General features: G+C 41.7%; 2 protein-coding genes and 2 non-coding genes across 4 annotated transcripts; all 4 read left to right on the plus strand.

The window, feature by feature from the left end:
* Positions 1 to 315: 315 nt before the first annotated feature.
* trnad-guc (transfer RNA aspartic acid (anticodon GUC)) lies at positions 316 to 387 on the plus strand. The gene has a single exon. It is a non-coding gene; the product is annotated as a tRNA-Asp (tRNA).
* Positions 388 to 531: 144 nt separating this feature from the next.
* Positions 532 to 602, plus strand: trnag-gcc (transfer RNA glycine (anticodon GCC)). Its single transcript has one exon. It is a non-coding gene; the product is annotated as a tRNA-Gly (tRNA).
* Positions 603 to 1,511: 909 nt separating this feature from the next.
* On the plus strand, positions 1,512 to 4,131 carry pdca (phosducin a). Its single transcript, XM_028428078.1, has 6 exons — positions 1,512 to 1,627; positions 2,950 to 3,010; positions 3,186 to 3,322; positions 3,393 to 3,612; positions 3,711 to 3,823; positions 3,941 to 4,131. The coding sequence occupies exons 2-6, from the start codon at positions 2,962 to 2,964 to the stop codon at positions 4,127 to 4,129; spliced, it is 708 nt and encodes a 235-aa protein (XP_028283879.1). The 5' UTR covers positions 1,512 to 1,627; positions 2,950 to 2,961; the 3' UTR covers positions 4,130 to 4,131.
* Positions 4,132 to 7,741: 3,610 nt separating this feature from the next.
* Positions 7,742 to 14,329, plus strand: LOC114449543 (kinesin-associated protein 3-like). Its single transcript, XM_028427290.1, has 20 exons — positions 7,742 to 7,945; positions 8,904 to 9,035; positions 9,192 to 9,349; positions 9,558 to 9,619; positions 9,831 to 9,972; positions 10,225 to 10,324; positions 10,404 to 10,528; positions 11,009 to 11,107; positions 11,236 to 11,414; positions 11,565 to 11,727; positions 12,168 to 12,268; positions 12,349 to 12,457; positions 12,545 to 12,657; positions 12,770 to 12,935; positions 13,031 to 13,156; positions 13,248 to 13,346; positions 13,443 to 13,528; positions 13,624 to 13,780; positions 13,876 to 13,960; positions 14,069 to 14,329. Exons 1-20 carry the CDS (start codon positions 7,917 to 7,919, stop codon positions 14,160 to 14,162), a joined length of 2,325 nt encoding a protein of 774 aa, XP_028283091.1. The 5' UTR covers positions 7,742 to 7,916; the 3' UTR covers positions 14,163 to 14,329.
* Positions 14,330 to 15,951: the final 1,622 nt, after the last annotated feature.

A 15,951-nucleotide genomic window follows, 5' to 3' on the forward strand; every position in this document is an offset into this window, starting at 1 on the left:
CATTAGTGTGGTCGAAAATGAGGGATTTAAGAATCTTATAAAAGTTTTGGACCCCCGATATGAGCTACCTGGCTGAAAGCACTTTTACCAAACAGCGCTTCCCCGGCTGTATGAGGAGTGTAGGGAGACTGTAGAGCAGCAGCTGCGGGACATACAGTTCTTTGCCACTACTTCTGATATGTGGTCGAGAATACAGTAGGATAGACTCTGAGCTGAATGGCAATAAACACGATTCTGTTTCTGATGAGGCATGTCTCTATAGCACTCCCATGTTTTCGGCAGATAAGGCTACAACCCTCGCCCTTCCCTAGCCAGTCCTCGTTAGTATAGTGGTGAGTATCCCCGCCTGTCACGCGGGAGACCGGGGTTCAATTCCCCGACGGGGAGGTTTCCTTTTTCACTACCCACAGTATGTGAGTAGTAGTGTATGCAGTAGTATGTGACCTTTTAGTGTTTCATAATTTTTTAAAACAACTTTAAACATAAAGCAAAGAAAATGGAAACCCTACCGAATGCAGCATTTTCATGTAAGCATTGGTGGTTCAGTGGTAGAATTCTCGCCTGCCACGCGGGAGGCCCGGGTTCGATTCCCGGCCAATGCAAGACTTCCTTTTTATTCCAATTCATTGACATTGTGTGTGATGGAACAAAAATATTAGCCAGCAGTGTTGCCAGCTGCATTTTTTTTCTCATGTCCTCATGCTTATTCCTAAAATCAAATTATTCAGCACCTGCTTCTGTGAATAAATAAATATATATACAGTTGAGTGAGGGAAGTAGAGAAAAATTAATCCATAGGATTACGAACAAGAGAACAGGAAGAAGATGGCTAGAGGATAGTTGTTTGGCACTGCAGGGCTGCTTTGAGGCAATGGACTGGGAGGTACTCTGTGAGCCAAACAATAAGCCGTGGGTAACAAAAGACATAAAAGCTATCCTCAATGAGAAGAAGTGGGCTTTCAGAGACGGCAACAGGGAGTGGCTGAGTCCCAATCAGAGAGACCTGAAGCTGAAGATCAGAGACGCTAAAGATAGCTACAGGAGGAAGTTTATCTGTTTATAACAGATTTGATACTGCGGTCCTGGTCCTCGCTCACTCTACCGCAGGCTGTTTGAAACCTGCGCCGTCCCCCTTCCCCCTCCTGACAATGCCTCCATCTGGTGATCAGTAATCACCAGATCTCAGTCATTTCAAACCAATGATTACACTGAGACATGTAGTACATGTCATTACCTATTAAGCAGTGAACATATGCATTAATTTACCCAAAGAATAATCAATTAGTGATGGGCTCATCCAATCGCAGATAGCAGTAAACTCGTCCCATCACCTAATCCTAATGTCCGCTTTGCTGTGATCAGTCCATAAATCTGAGCCTGGTATTACACCTAATCATATTAGATATCACGTTACATTGGCAGTGATGATGAAGATGACAGTGTAGATAAATCTTATTTCCTCATCTCTATCCCCACCTCCTTGTAAATGTGTTCTCACCTCACTCTGCTTAGTTCCCTATTTGGGCACGCTGCTCAGTGAATAAAAAGACCTGAATCAAGATAAATAGGTTAACCAGATGACTTGCTGGGCTTAAATCTACCACCAGCTCTCTCCAAAGACAAAAAGGTAAGCATTTATAAATATTGTTTGATGAGCATGCATGTGTTTGCAGTGATTTCCACTCATTTTTGAAGCAATATGTTTAGTTTCTACAACTGTTTCTGAGTTTAGCAGTCTGCATTAGTGTGAAATAAATTTGCATTACAATATACACTAGTTTTTGCACTATTGTCAATTAGCTTGAAAATGTGCATTTTGTCATTAATACTAAAGCATTTGTATAGTCCTTAGTAAGCTGTACAAAAGGTTTTTGGTTTTGCACATACATCGTATATATGGGTGATCGTAACTTTTTAGCAGCAAACGACCAGCCAGCAGCACAAAGCCTATTTAGTCCTGTATATTAAATTTGTTTGTATACATCAGTTTCATCATCAGGTTACTGTAACATGCTAAGGTTTAAGCATTGCACTTAAGATTGAAATATTGCTTTTAGTTGATCACACCCTGCCATACAGAAAATGTATTACTTCAGTAGCTTGAAGGTATTAGCAGACTAATGGGCTTTACCGGGTTTATGTCTGACGTAGCTTTGATTAGGACTATGTTGTCATTGACAACTCAGCTGTATCAGCATTACAGTCTTTACTTGTTTGCCCGGGGGAGATGTCGCTTCCTCATTAGTTGGTTCCTTAATATTTAAGGTACTGGGGCACCTTCTGTACATAAATAGTATAATAGTATTTTCTGGTAAGTTCTTCGTAATTTAACAAATGCATTAGTATTTACAATATTTAAAGCAAAAGTAGTAGTTTGACATAAGAGCAACTACACTTAACAGGCTATTCAGTTTTTAATCAGTTAGCAGTGAAATGATAAATTAACATTCTGTCCTTAAAAAACGATCCTAAATTTAATTTTAATTCTTTTACTTGATGGGGTGCAAAAAGGTAAACAGAATGACAGGATTAACTATTATCTCATATGCACAGAAATAAGAGGATGCTCTCTGTGCATGTCACACGGTAATCTCAGCATAATCTGATAAGTAAACATCAGCCTGGTTCACTGTAAGTGTTTGTGACAAAACTGTGTTCCACTGCACGCTTGTGTATGTTACACAGATAATACTTTAATGTGGAGAGAAAAACAAAAGCTCTGCTGTTGGTGTAAAAAGGTTTGAGTATTACAGGGTCCCTGTAAATACAGAAAATTGTATACATGGAGACATAAGAAAAGACCAAATCTGCTAGCCACAATAAAGGTTAGAATATTCGCAGCATTTATCAAAAGTTAGTCAGATTAAGAGTTGGGAGTAGAGTGGAAATGAGCATCACCTACACTGCTTTACAAATGGACCTGGTAAATGTGTGCCCTCTGCTTTGCAGGCTGAAAGTAAGATGTCTGCATCAATGCAGGAAGAAGAGGAACTGCCTGCAAATCACACAGGTCTGTGACATATTACAGGCAGAAGCAAAAACTATTAGAGCTTAGTAGAAGTACAGTTACAGCTAAAACTGGTCAATATTGTAACTGTTAGAATAGACTGGGGTACATTTGAACTCTAACTTTATTATTGTTTGTAATATTATATGTCCCCATTCACTCCTTTTTGTGTCTCCAGGTCCGAAAGGTGTAATTAATGACTGGCGAAAGTTCAAGTTGGACAGTATGGATCAAACTGTCCCTCAAAACAAGAAAGAGCTGCTCAGGCAAATGTCTTGTCCTCGAGAGGATGACAAGGAGAGAGTCAACAGAAAGGTGAATGGAAATGACACACAGTAAAATAACGTATATATAATATAAGTAACATATTTTTCCTCAATCCTAGATGAGTGTTCAGGAGTATGAACTGATCCAGGAGGAGGATGAACGTTGCCTGAAACGCTACAGAAAACAGTGCATGCAGGAAATGCATGAGCGCCTGAGCTTTGGTCCCAAATTCGAGTTCGTCCACGAGCTTGACAGTGGAGAAGCCTTCCTTGAAGTGATAGAGAAGGAACACCGGTTGACCGTGGTGGTAGTGCACATCTACCAGCATGGTGTCAAGGGTTCGTTTTTTTTCCCTTACTTTATTAACCCAGACTATATATTAGATTTAATCCCTTGGCTGGAATCACAATAGTATCTGTTCTCTGCTCTTTGTCAGGCTGTGAGGAGTTGAACTCATGTCTGGATTGTCTGGCTTTGGAGTACACCAGCGTTAAATTTTGTCGTATTGATGCTGTGGCAACAGGTGCTTCTGAGCGCTTCTCTCCTGAGGTTAGTCCCAGAGGCTAAACCACTTCTAATATCCTAAGCAGGTAACCCAAGTAGCATGTAGTTATCTAAGGTTACAAAATTGGCCACAGATTGTTTCTCGTCACTCTCTTTTTCCAGGTTCTTCCTGCCCTGCTGGTATACAAAGCTGGTGAGTTATTGGGTAATTTCCTGGCTATTACCAAACACTTCAACGAGGAATTCTTTGCAACGGATGTGGAAGCATTCCTCAATGAATATAGCCTCTTACCTGAGAAGGAGTTCGCAGCATGTGCTGATGAGGAGGATGAAGGAGGGGATGTGGAGTAGAAGGAGAAAGAGTAGCAGGAGTGGACAGTGTTTCTACCTGGACATGCATATGAGTAAAAAAAAAGCATTTACATTTTTATGTACTGATACATACACACAGTAGTTAACATCCACCAGAAAACATGGATACTGATTATATTTAGAAGCATTTAGGGGTAAACATTGTAAGGAAGCCTGTACTGAACGACTGCTTGACACTCATAAAATCATTGTCCAATAAAATATATCTTTATCAAAGTACAGTCTCTGCCTGTGTTCTATTGTACATGCTGTTGATGTGTTTATTGCAACACCATGAAATGTATGTGGAGTATTATCATGGGCAGTCGCGACATGGTAGGCAAACTAGGCAATCGCCTAGGGCCCCGAGCATAAGGGGGGGCCCCAAGACGGATGGACGGTCAGTTGGCCCCATCATTTAACTACAACTATTTTGTATGGAGCCCTTTAAGAAAAGAGGCCAAAAGGAAGAAGCAGAGGACAGCCGACAACCGAGTGGTAAGAGTTTCTAACATCGCTCGGCCTCACCTTATTCCACCACAGTTTGTCCACGTCGTTTCACATCGTATCACAGCACTTTTAGAGGCGCAGCACTTCGCGTACACTCCTTTCAGACCGCAGCTCGAATGTTTATCTAGTTCTAAGTCACTCTGCATAAAAGCGTCTGCTAGATGAGTAAACATAAATATAACGAATGTAGCTCGTTAGCTCATGCAGCAACAGTTCATAGCTGCTATGCTAATGATACTTTAGCTACTTTTAAGCTAAGTGGTGCTGTTACAACTCACTGTTAGAGTTGATGATGTCTAATAAAATAAACTTGTTAGTTACCCTCAACTAATAGTCAACTGTTGCCATATAGTTGTTATTCTATAGTATAACCTTTGTTTTTCATCCGTCTGTCTCCTCCCAAAGATGCCACAATCTCTAGATATGAAGGTATGTGCATTATGTCTAATTTGGATAATTTACATTGTTAAATATTAGGCTGATCATTATGGTCTTATTCAACATAGGTCATGGGGAGTTGTGTGAGGAAACTCATGAGGACCGCCCAGCCCGCAGTCAAACGCCTGAGAGACTTCGCTTCTTCCTCTACTGCTCCAGCACCTGATTCGGTAACAAAGGAAGGTCCTCCAAGTTGTCCAGCTCTCACTGATGGTCCTGCACTGTAGCCAAACTTCATTGTTGACAATACTGGTTGTCAAATCTTTGTTTTCTACAGAGAGTACATATTTCTATAATATATTTTGATTGTGTTGTACAAAGGTTTTCTATTTCCATAAGTTTATCTGTGTTTGCACATTACTTATTTAAATAAAATGGTTGCTCACACCTCCCGAGTACGCTGCTCAAAAAATAAAGGGAACTCAATGTAACTCCAGGTCAGTCACTCTTCTGTGAAATCAGCCTGTCCAGTTAGGATCAACACTGACTGTGAATCAGTTTCAGCTGCTGTTGTGCATATGGAACAGACAACAGGTGGAAATGAGGCTGTTATCAAGACAGCCCTATAAAGGAGAGGTTCTGCAGGAGATACCAGGAGACAGGCCAGTACACCAGGAGACGTGGAGGGGGCCGTAGGAGGGCAACAACCCAGCAGCAGGACCGCTACCTCCTCCTTTGTGCAAGGAGGAGCAGGAGCAGCACTGCAACATGACCTGCAGCAGGACACTATATGCATGTTTCTGCTACAATCCAGCACATCTGGGACATCATGTCTCGTTCCATCCACCAACACCACGTTGCACCACAGACTGTCCAGGAGTGGACTGATGCTTTAATCCAGGTCTGGGATGAGATCCCTCAGGACAACATCTGCTGCCTGATCAGGAACATGCCCAGGCATTGTAGTGAGGTCATACAGACACGTCGAGGCCACACACACACTACTGAGCCTCGTTCTGACTTGTCTTGAGGAACTTCCACTCATGTTGGATCAGCCTGTAATGTGATTTTCCACTTTTATTTTGAGCATGGTTCCAAATCCAGATCTCCATGGGTTAGTAATTCTGATTTATATTGTTCATTTTTTATTTTGTTCTCAATGTATTCCACTATGTAATGAATTGAGTAAAGATTTTCAACTAGAATATTTCATTCATTGAGAGCTAGGATGTGTTATTTTTAGCGTCCCCTTTATTTTTGAGCAGCGCATAAGAGTTACAAATGTCACTTTTCATCCTATAAAATGCCTGATGCCCACTAAATACTGCATTAGTGCAGTGTTTTATAAAAAGTCTTGAATATGATCATGGAAAGCAGTAGTATCCAAAGGGTGGCTGTTGTTCCCGAGTTTAGTCTTTCAGACATCTATCAGCCCGCCTATAGAATTCAAATGGTGTTCACTTTTATAGGAAGAGGATTAGGGCCACTGAAAAAGTAAAAAAAGGGTCATGACAGAAAAAAATGTATTCCGACTTTTTTTCTCAGAAGTTTTGACTTTAATCTCAGTATTCTGACTTTAATCTTAGAAATCTGACTTTTTTTTTCTCAGAATTCCCATCACCATGACAACCCGACCTAACAAATAGACGAACAACTCAATAATACACGATCACAATATATACACTCAACAAAAATATAAACGCAACACTTTTGTTTTTGCTCCCATGTTTCATGAGATGGACTTGAAGATCTAAACTTCATTCCAGATACACAATATTACCATTCCTCTCAAACATTGTTCACAAATCTGTCTAAATGTGTGATAGTGAGCACTTCTGCTTTGCTGAGATAATCCATCCCACCTCACAGGTGGCATACTCACCGGACATGTCACCCATTGAACATGTTTGGGATGTGCTTGACCGGCGTATACGACAGCGTGCACCAGTTCCCACTAATATCCAGCAACTTCGCACAGCCATTGAAGAGGAGTGGACCAACATTCCACAGGCCACAATAGACAATCTGATAAACTCTATGCGAAGAAGATGTGTTGCACTGCATGAGGCAAATGGTGGTCACACCAGATACTGACTGGTTCTGAGTCCCCAGACCGCCAATAAAGCAGAAACAAAATGCACATTTCAGGGTGGCCTTTTATTGTGGGCAGTTTGAGGTACACCTGTGCACTAATCATGATGTCAGATCAGCATCTTGATGTGGCACACCTGTGAGGTGGGATGGATTATCTCAGCAAAGCAGAAGTGCTCACTATCACACATTTAGACAGATTTGTGAACAATGTTTGAGAGGAATGGTAATATTGTGTATGTGGAATGAAGTTTAGATCTTCAAGTCCATCTCATGAAACATGGGAGCAAAAACAAAAGTGTTGCGTTTATATTTTTGTTGAGTGTAGCTGCTTCACCTGGAACCCCACAAGCTTTCTGTTAAATTGGACATTGTGGCCATCCTTCTTCTCTCACCAAGTTTACAGGTGCCAGTAGTTCTGACTTTAATCTCAAAATTATGAGGGAAAAAAGTCAGAATTCTGAGAAAAAATTTTCTGTCATGAAAATTTTGTATTTTCTCAGTGGCCCTAATCCTCTTCCGTATGTTTAGGTGTCATGGCAAGCTTTAGTTATGATATTGATTATACCATCTGAACTCTTTTTGACTGAGACAGTATCGTTACACAGGACACAAGTTATCCTGCCTGAAAGTCCTCGCTGAGGGGAAACTCTACACACGGCGTCCATGTTTTATGTCTGTCCTCTCGCTGTGTTGACAGGGGTGCTATCAGTTAGCACACGGATTTACTCCGGCCGTGATTTCGGGGTTCATCAAATGTGATCAAGCTACCAAGCGGATTTAAAATCAAACTCTAAATTTGAGGAAGATGCAAGAGGACGGCCGCTACCTCCAACGGTGAGAGAGATGACTGTAATGTTAACCGAGTTCCACATTTTGCCGTTTTTTTGACATTTTCGTTAGCTTGCTAACAGCTCTGCATTTATTCTGCTACTTTACCGAGCGCCTGAACAGAAGCTACGGGGCAGGTAGAACATGTTTGCTAGTGAGCTAGCCCTGAAATATGCAGTTACATGTAGAGGAGCTCACACAAATACTAATCCAGGTTTAGGCAATTTTACGTGGTGCTGCTCGTCAGAAATCAAAGATAAAAGAATTTAAGATGATTTAGGAGATTTCGTTGACTGCTGTGATGTATTAATGTATTCGGCACATATGTAATGCACTAATGATGCACAACAAACAAACATCATATATTATCCAGCCGGTGCTTTTGCACACACACCGCCCCGTTGCTAGCTTAGCTAACTAGCTAACTCAAAGTATGGTACTTATAATTATAAACAGGAATAAACTTGAATTTAAACGACACCGAATCCACCAAAACCGTTTGAAGTGGCACTGGAGAGTAACGTAGTGTTTCCTTTAAATGATATTTTCTCCGGAGAACACTGTCTTTTAAGTAACATATTGTTAATTGGACTTTCGTATTGGGTTTCGTAATTAAAGGGGCTGGAAATACTGGGTTACAGCTGATCTTGCTTGTAGGCTACTGTTGTTGACAGACAGCTAAACAGCAGTTGCATTGAATGTGTTTATTATTTGATAGTCTACACTGTGAGTGGAGCTAATTGTGTATATCCAACCCCGCATGGACTCATGTATGAGGCATTGCTCCATCAGCCATCTCAGTCAGCACTGGGCGTGTCTTCCTTTGGACGTATAAGTGTTATTATTATGGTGGATGGGTAAATGTGTAGTAATGTTATCGTTGGGGACATTGAAAATGAGTGTAATTGCATTCCAAGCTTATTCAAAGTCATTGATTTTTGTGTGCTCACATTTTTGCCCAAAGGAAAGTGACTGCAGTAAGTTTGGATGTCCATCCCACAGAAAGGGCCCTTGTGGTCCACTATGAGATAGAGGCATCTGTACTAGTAGACAGTGAATGTCGCATGCTTGGTGAACGTAAGGAGGGACAGAAAATGTGAGTGAACCGTTTGATTTTCTTCCCACACATGTCATTTTCCCCCCTTAGATTCTGCCTGTTGTTACACGTTTTCTTTCATCTGTTCTTGAATGATAATGAAGTGCTGTCTAGATTGGATTACTTGTATTCTTTCCCATTTTTCTCTCTCTTTAGTATCCGTGTGAAAAGTCTCTCCCCTAGTACAGATTTAGGAGCTTTGGCCAAGAAAGTGGTGGAGGAGAGCAAACTCATCCCTGCTTCCCGTTTGCCTCAGGTGGAGCAGCTCCTCTACTACCTACAGAACAGGAAGTCTTCTCCTGTAGAGGGCAAAGGTGAGCCACAAAGATGATGTATTGTCCTTCTGTGACTCACAAAACCATGTACAGGTGTGGATGGCAGATCAGTGTTCATACATGAACTGTTTTGACTCTGCTTGTACAGATACACTACATTGTTGAAACCACTGCATCAAATATAACTGAGTTAATGTACTCGGAGATTAAGGTTTGAATGGAAATGTGTCTGTTTATTTGCCACCAGTGGAAAAGAAAGAGAAAAGAATTGTGAAGCCGAGAGAGCTGACACCATTTGAAGGAATGGAGGTAGCAACTCATCCTATTTACTTTTATCTGAATATTGTTTTACACATGTGCACCACTTGATCTTTATAAACTTTAACCAGGACTAGTTATTTATAGTCTAACTGACCTTCAGGTAATAGAATTAATCTGAAGAGCTTTAAGTACCATACTACTTAATCCCACTGGAATAGCGTGTTAAGTCTCTGATTCTATGTTTTTTTTGTGTGTGTAGATAAATGAGGAAGCCTTTATAACCAAAGTGGATGAGTATGTTGAGCTGCTCTATGAAGGCATCCCAGAGAAAATCAGAGGCTCTTCTCTCATTCTGCAGCTCGCTCGCAACCCTGATAACCTGGAGGAGCTGCTACAGAACGGTGTGCTTTCATTCCACCCCATAATACTAACGGAAGTCAGAAAGTAGCTCATGCTTCGGCAAAAGCCTCAAATCTGCACTGTTGATTCTATTTATTTGGATTTTCATCCTGCTGGGAAAATCATTTATGTTGTTGTCACGCATTATTAATTTATGTCCCCTGAGACACTTATTTGTCGTTTGCAGTGCTTCACAATTTGCTGTGATTGTAGCTGTGTCAGCTCACATGAAAAGTCCCTGTGTGTCTGTGCAGAGGTAGTTCTAGCTGCTCTGGCCAGGGTGCTGAGGGAGGACTGGAAACACAGTGTAGAACTGGCTACCATCATCATTTACATCTTCTTCTGCTTCTCCAGGTAACATACATGAACACATTCCTTTCACATTTCTCACCGTTGTGCTTCATCCTAATGAATATTGGCTTTCTCTTTTCAGTTTCTCCCAGTTTCACATAGTGGTGAGCCATTATAAAATCGGTGCATTGTGCATGAGTGTTGTGGAATATGAGCTGAAGAGATATGATGTGTGGCGTGAAGAGCTACGCAAGAAGAGCAAGGAATATATCCTTTATTACAGCTGAGCCGTTTGCCTACCATGCTCCGGTTTGGTTTAGCTTAGCTTAACAAGTTGTGTCCCGTTTGAGTGGCTACATTCTAAGCAGCTCTGTGCTACATAGATCACAGGTGCAGCTGTTGAGTGGGGCAATCTATCGTATAAAAGACTTCCTGTTTATCATGATGGGCTGCAACGTTCAAAAGTTTACTCTTCGGCCAGCGAAGTTGACGTTGTGAAGGCTGCTCTATTCTATAGTAAAAAGAAGTTGCAGGGCACAGTGCATTCTGGGATATGTTGGTCCATGAGGGATCGACCTGAGGCACCTTTCAAAAAGAACGACCCATTTGTAATGAGACAAAGATGAGTCATGGGGACTACAAAGGCGTCTTTCAAAGGATGCAGCCCCTCACTTAACTGCGATACAGATACAGAATGGTGCGTGCATGAAATGTGCAGTATGTGTTCCTTAATGGTCTTTTGTGCACGTGAGTCAGCCCCAGAAAATGGGTCTCTAAGAAGAGACCAGGACAAAGCCCTGAGGAAATACCAGGGTCTTCTGGCTAAGCAGGAGCAGCTGCTCAGAGGTAGGTCACTTTTTGTTGTGATGGGAATGCAGGGTGTATGTCCCCCTTTAGAATGAAAGAATTATTTGAGTAATGCGTAACCTGAAACAGGTTGTTTATGTCTTACCCATGTTTCTTCTGTCTCTCAGTATCTATTTACCTCCTGCTAAACCTCGCTGAGGACACAAGAACTGAGCTGAAGATGAGGAATAAAAACATCGTTGGCCTGCTTGTCAAAGTTCTTGAACGGGACGACGAGGAGCTGCTGGTCTTGGTGGTTTCATTCCTTAAAAAACTGTCCATCTTCCTTGAGAACAAGAATGACATGGTCAGTGGAAGAGACGTGAATTCATCCTGCTGGACCACAATATTTTTTGTGTATTACATTTTGACAGGCATCTGTTTTGTGTTGGCCTCAGTATTTGTATTGTCCCTTCCCTATGGTTGTCATTGATTTCACGTGGCTTGTGTCTGACAGGCTGAGGTGGACACCGTGGAGCGATTGGCTCGTCTGATTCCCTGCGAACATGAAGACTTGTTAAACCTGACGCTGCGCCTGCTGCTCAACCTCTCCTTTGACTCAGGACTCAGGGGCAAGATGGTGGAAGTCGGGCTCCTACCTAAGCTGACTGCGTTGTTGGGTAACAAATAGACACAGACATAGAGGCAGACACTGCTCCATTCACAGTAGAGGTGCTTTTAACAAATAGCGCTATTTTAGGGAGGATGGATAGTTTATAACACTGGTGTCAAAACAGTTTGTCGTTTTTCCACCAACCAACAGGTCAAATATTTTACAAGTCCTGCAAAATGTCTCACACACACATGTTTTGAACAGATATTCTTGACTTCTCTGATGCTGTAACCTCACCTACCACTAGGAAGTGAATAGCTAACATGCTAAATACACTGACATATTTTCATTGTGATCACTTTGATGTGTTGACGTTAGCACTTAGCTTAAAACGGTCTCTCAATGTAGCACAGTGCTGTTTTATCAGCGAGGTAATGTTGCATAATAAGCCAGTAATCAATGTGTACGTAAATATCTTGGCTGACAGGAAGGTTTGTTGATATGCAGGTGACGAGAACAATGGCCAGATAGTCATGCGCATCCTCTACCACATCAGCATCGACGACCGCTTCAAAGGCATGTTTTCTTACACCGATTGCATACCGCAGGTATAAAAACATTCACTTCGTTCATTTATGTTTAAACATGTCAGAGCCTGAGGTAAAATAATGTGTGCGTGTGTGTGTAGCTGATGCACTTGCTGTATAAGCACAGTGAGGAGGAAATGGAGGGTGAACTCATCTCCATCTGCATCAACCTAGCTGCAAACAAGAGGAATGCACAACTAATGTGTGAAGGTAATACACAAGCAGGCCTTCCATTTTGGATCTGCAGTGTTGTGTCTGTGTGATGTGTGTTGACTGGGAAAACACTTCCATCTGTAGGAAATGGACTGAAGATGCTCATGAAGAAAGCTCTGAAAATGAAAGACTGCCTTCTTATGAAGATGATCAGAAACATCTCTCAGCATGATGGACCTACCAAACCACTCTTTTTAGTAAGTTACATGTAGTCAGTGGAAAAAACGACTGCATCTAAAAACCTAACTCGTTAGTGGAAAATGTCTGTGTAGGTTTTTCATGTCTCAGTATGTGACTCTTCTCTGTCAGGACTATGTTGGTGACCTGGCTGCAGAGATTCGTGCCAATGGAAAGGAGGAGTGGGTGCTGGAGTGTCTGGGCACGCTGGCCAACCTCACCATCCCTGACCTGGATTGGGAGTTGGTGCTGAAGGAGTACAACCTGGTGCCTTACCTCAAAGACAGACTCAAACCAGGTATTGATTAGATTTGGAACTAATCTGTCACTCTGCTACCTTCAACATTTAACAACATTCTCACCACTGTCTTCTATCTCCTGCGTGTGTTTCAGGCTCAGCACAGGATGACCTCATCCTGGAGGTAGTGATAATGATCGGAACAGTTTCCATGGATGATGCCTGTGCGGCCATGTTGGCCAAGTCGGGCATTATCCCCGCCCTTATTGAGCTACTAAATGGTAACACACGTTATATATTTCAGTGTCATAGTCACACACTCTTTGAATTATTGTTTAGAAATCCGGTTGACTCTCTTGTTTCTGTTCGTAGCCCAGCAGGAGGACGATGAGTTTGTGTGTCAGATTGTGTACGTCTTCTATCAGATGGTGTTCCACCAGGCTACACGAGACGTCATCATAAAAGACACCCGTATCCTTCCCACATTTCAACCTGCCTGCTTCACATTAACACATGTATTATGTCTTAAAAGCTGCAGACAAACTGTTTTTCTTTAACCTTGCTTAGAGGCTCCAGCATACCTAATAGATCTGATGCACGACAAGAATGCAGAGATTAGAAAAGTGTGTGACAACACCCTTGATATAATTGCTGTAAGTGAAGCACAGTGTTGCTGATCAATGTCATGTTTTTTTCTTTAAGGAACAGTAACATATATTCACATCTTAAATGTCTTTGTGTCCTTCAGGAGTATGATGAGGAGTGGGGGAGGAAGATTCAATCAGAGAAGTTCCGCTACCATAACAACCAGTGGTTAGAGATGGTCGAGAGTCGTCAAGCTGATGAGGCTGAACCTTATCTCTATGATAACGACAATGACCGGACTGATCTATTCTACAGCGCAGGTACAAATAAAACTCCAGACCCAGCAGGCAGAATAACATATGCAGCAAATGGCAACGAGCCAGTGAGGTTTATTCTTGTTTGTGTATGACTTTAGATGGAATAACTCCTGCAGACAGCTCAGTCAGCCCAGATTTCTTTAGTGACTTGCAACCACAGAATGGAGACTCGCACCTTATAGGGTGAGTAAACATACACAGGAAAACGTTTTGACATTGCTATGTTTGTTAAATCACTTTCAGTTCCCACACAATAAACAACACAACTCACAGTCTGGCTCTATTTACCAGAGATCCTGACCTCTTTGACCAGACCAGCTCATCGCCTGGACGACCAGCTACTGCTTATGGCTTCAGACCTGATGAACAACCCTTCTACCAGTAGCGCACACACACCTGTTTTGCTCGCTTCAACACATCCTGTTATCTTAGGCTACATTCAGACTGCAGGTCTTAATGCTCAATTCGGATTTTTGGTGAAATCCGATTTTTTTTGGTGTGTACAAAAAACTGCTACCACTCTCCTGTGTGAACGGACTGCCGCCCTGAAGTGACCCGCATGCGCAGAAGAGGACACAACGTCACACAATGTGTGCTTGTGTGGCTTTGTTTATGTTAATGTCCGATCGTAGCCAACATTATTACAACCATATAATAATAATAATAAGAACGCTGAGAAGGAGGAGAGCAGTAGCTGCAGCGTCTGTACAGAGATGTGTGTGGGTGTGGAGTGGAGGGATAGTGACGTGATTGCTTTTAGCGACACTGACTTCATTCATAACATTCATAATTTCAGAATGACGAGAACCTCCTCTGTCGCCGGATTGTGACGTCTGTCGCCTTTCACTGACGCAAAAGTCGGATATATGCCACATTCAGACTGAGGTCGCATTGCAAAAAAACGGATACATATCTGATTTAGGACCACATATGAAAGTGGCCTGGGTCAGATGAAAAAAAAAATTGGAATTGAGCTGTTCAGACTGTCATGACAATATCAGATACAGGTCACATTCGTGCAAAAAAATCCGATTTGGGTCACTTTAGCCTGCAGTCTGAACGTAACCTTAGATTCCCCATGCTGCATGTTGAATTCAGTCATCATGGCTGAGTTGTAAGCAACAACAGTGGTCATCGGCATCTCTCATTTAGCCATCTCATCTATTCACATTATTTCAGATGGATGAGATGTCTTTCCTGCCAGTCTTCTTACAGTCAGCAAATCATGTAAATAATATGAACAGACTGTTAATAAGTTCTGCATGTTTCTCACATATGAAAATAATACGTTTTTGTCACCACTGTTAAAAATACTCCACCCCATTTACAAGGGTTTCATATCCATCATTTTGGCACCTCCAGCTTCATGTCCTAATTATTTTATTAACATGCACTACCATGTACATAACTTTGTTTTGTTACTGTAAATTCAGGCAGTTGAACTCCTGGCGTCAAACTAGAGCAGTATTACGTTTCCTGGGCCCTGTCAGGCCATCACATCAGATGGAACAGCAGTGTTATGAGTCACTGGCAGGAGGGGAGAGGCACACGTGGCAGGCAGAAGGCCAGACAGGGCTGTTTTCTTATGTTCAAATTGAAACACATTACACTGACATTATGAATGTCATCAGACACATATGTTTTGAAACTTCACCGCTGTTATTTCATGCTGCAGGCTTTGTCAGTGAAGGTTTATAGTCACAGAACACTGTGTATTCATACAGCTGTTACACCAGAGCTTTAGTACTCCTACTCAGAAATCAATTACACCAAGACTGACTGGATGCCAGTGAGAATAGCACTTAATGCTCCCTGTCTGAATGTGAATAAGAGCAGCATATATACTCCTTGTGCCAACAACTGTAGTATAAATGAAAAAAGGGTCACATGTCATCAGTTACTGTCTTACTTTTAGGCATATTTGCACGTATTGCTAAAAAACTTAGCGCACATTTTTATTTACTTCCATAACTTATTATTGATATATCTATATTATTGTTTTTATAATTGCTTATTTTATTGTTTACGTAACAAGACACTGTAAACATGAGCAAGTACCGTTGCTCTCCATGTCTCTCACTTTCATCCTCAGGTTCTTTAATAAAGAATTACACATCTTATAATATGGCATATGACTCTTAATATTGGAACAGTTCCACTTCTATTTTAATTGT

The sequence above is a fragment of the Parambassis ranga genome, chromosome 17 (assembly GCF_900634625.1).
Source record: "Parambassis ranga chromosome 17, fParRan2.1, whole genome shotgun sequence".
Taxonomy (NCBI): Eukaryota; Metazoa; Chordata; class Actinopteri; family Ambassidae; genus Parambassis; species Parambassis ranga.

Coding starts and splice junctions, on each gene's coding strand:
- pdca (XM_028428078.1), top strand. CDS start 2,962: ATGTCTGCATCAATGCAGGAAGAAGAGGAACTGCCTGCAAATCACACA. Junction 3,011..3,185: donor ACTGCCTGCAAATCACACAG/GTCTGTGACATA, acceptor TTGTGTCTCCAG/GTCCGAAAGGTGTAATTAAT. Junction 3,613..3,710: donor CTACCAGCATGGTGTCAAGG/GTTCGTTTTTTT, acceptor GCTCTTTGTCAG/GCTGTGAGGAGTTGAACTCA.
- LOC114449543 (XM_028427290.1), top strand. CDS start 7,917: ATGCAAGAGGACGGCCGCTACCTCCAACG. Junction 9,620..9,830: donor CACCATTTGAAGGAATGGAG/GTAGCAACTCAT, acceptor TTGTGTGTGTAG/ATAAATGAGGAAGCCTTTAT. Junction 11,728..12,167: donor TAAGCTGACTGCGTTGTTGG/GTAACAAATAGA, acceptor GTTGATATGCAG/GTGACGAGAACAATGGCCAG.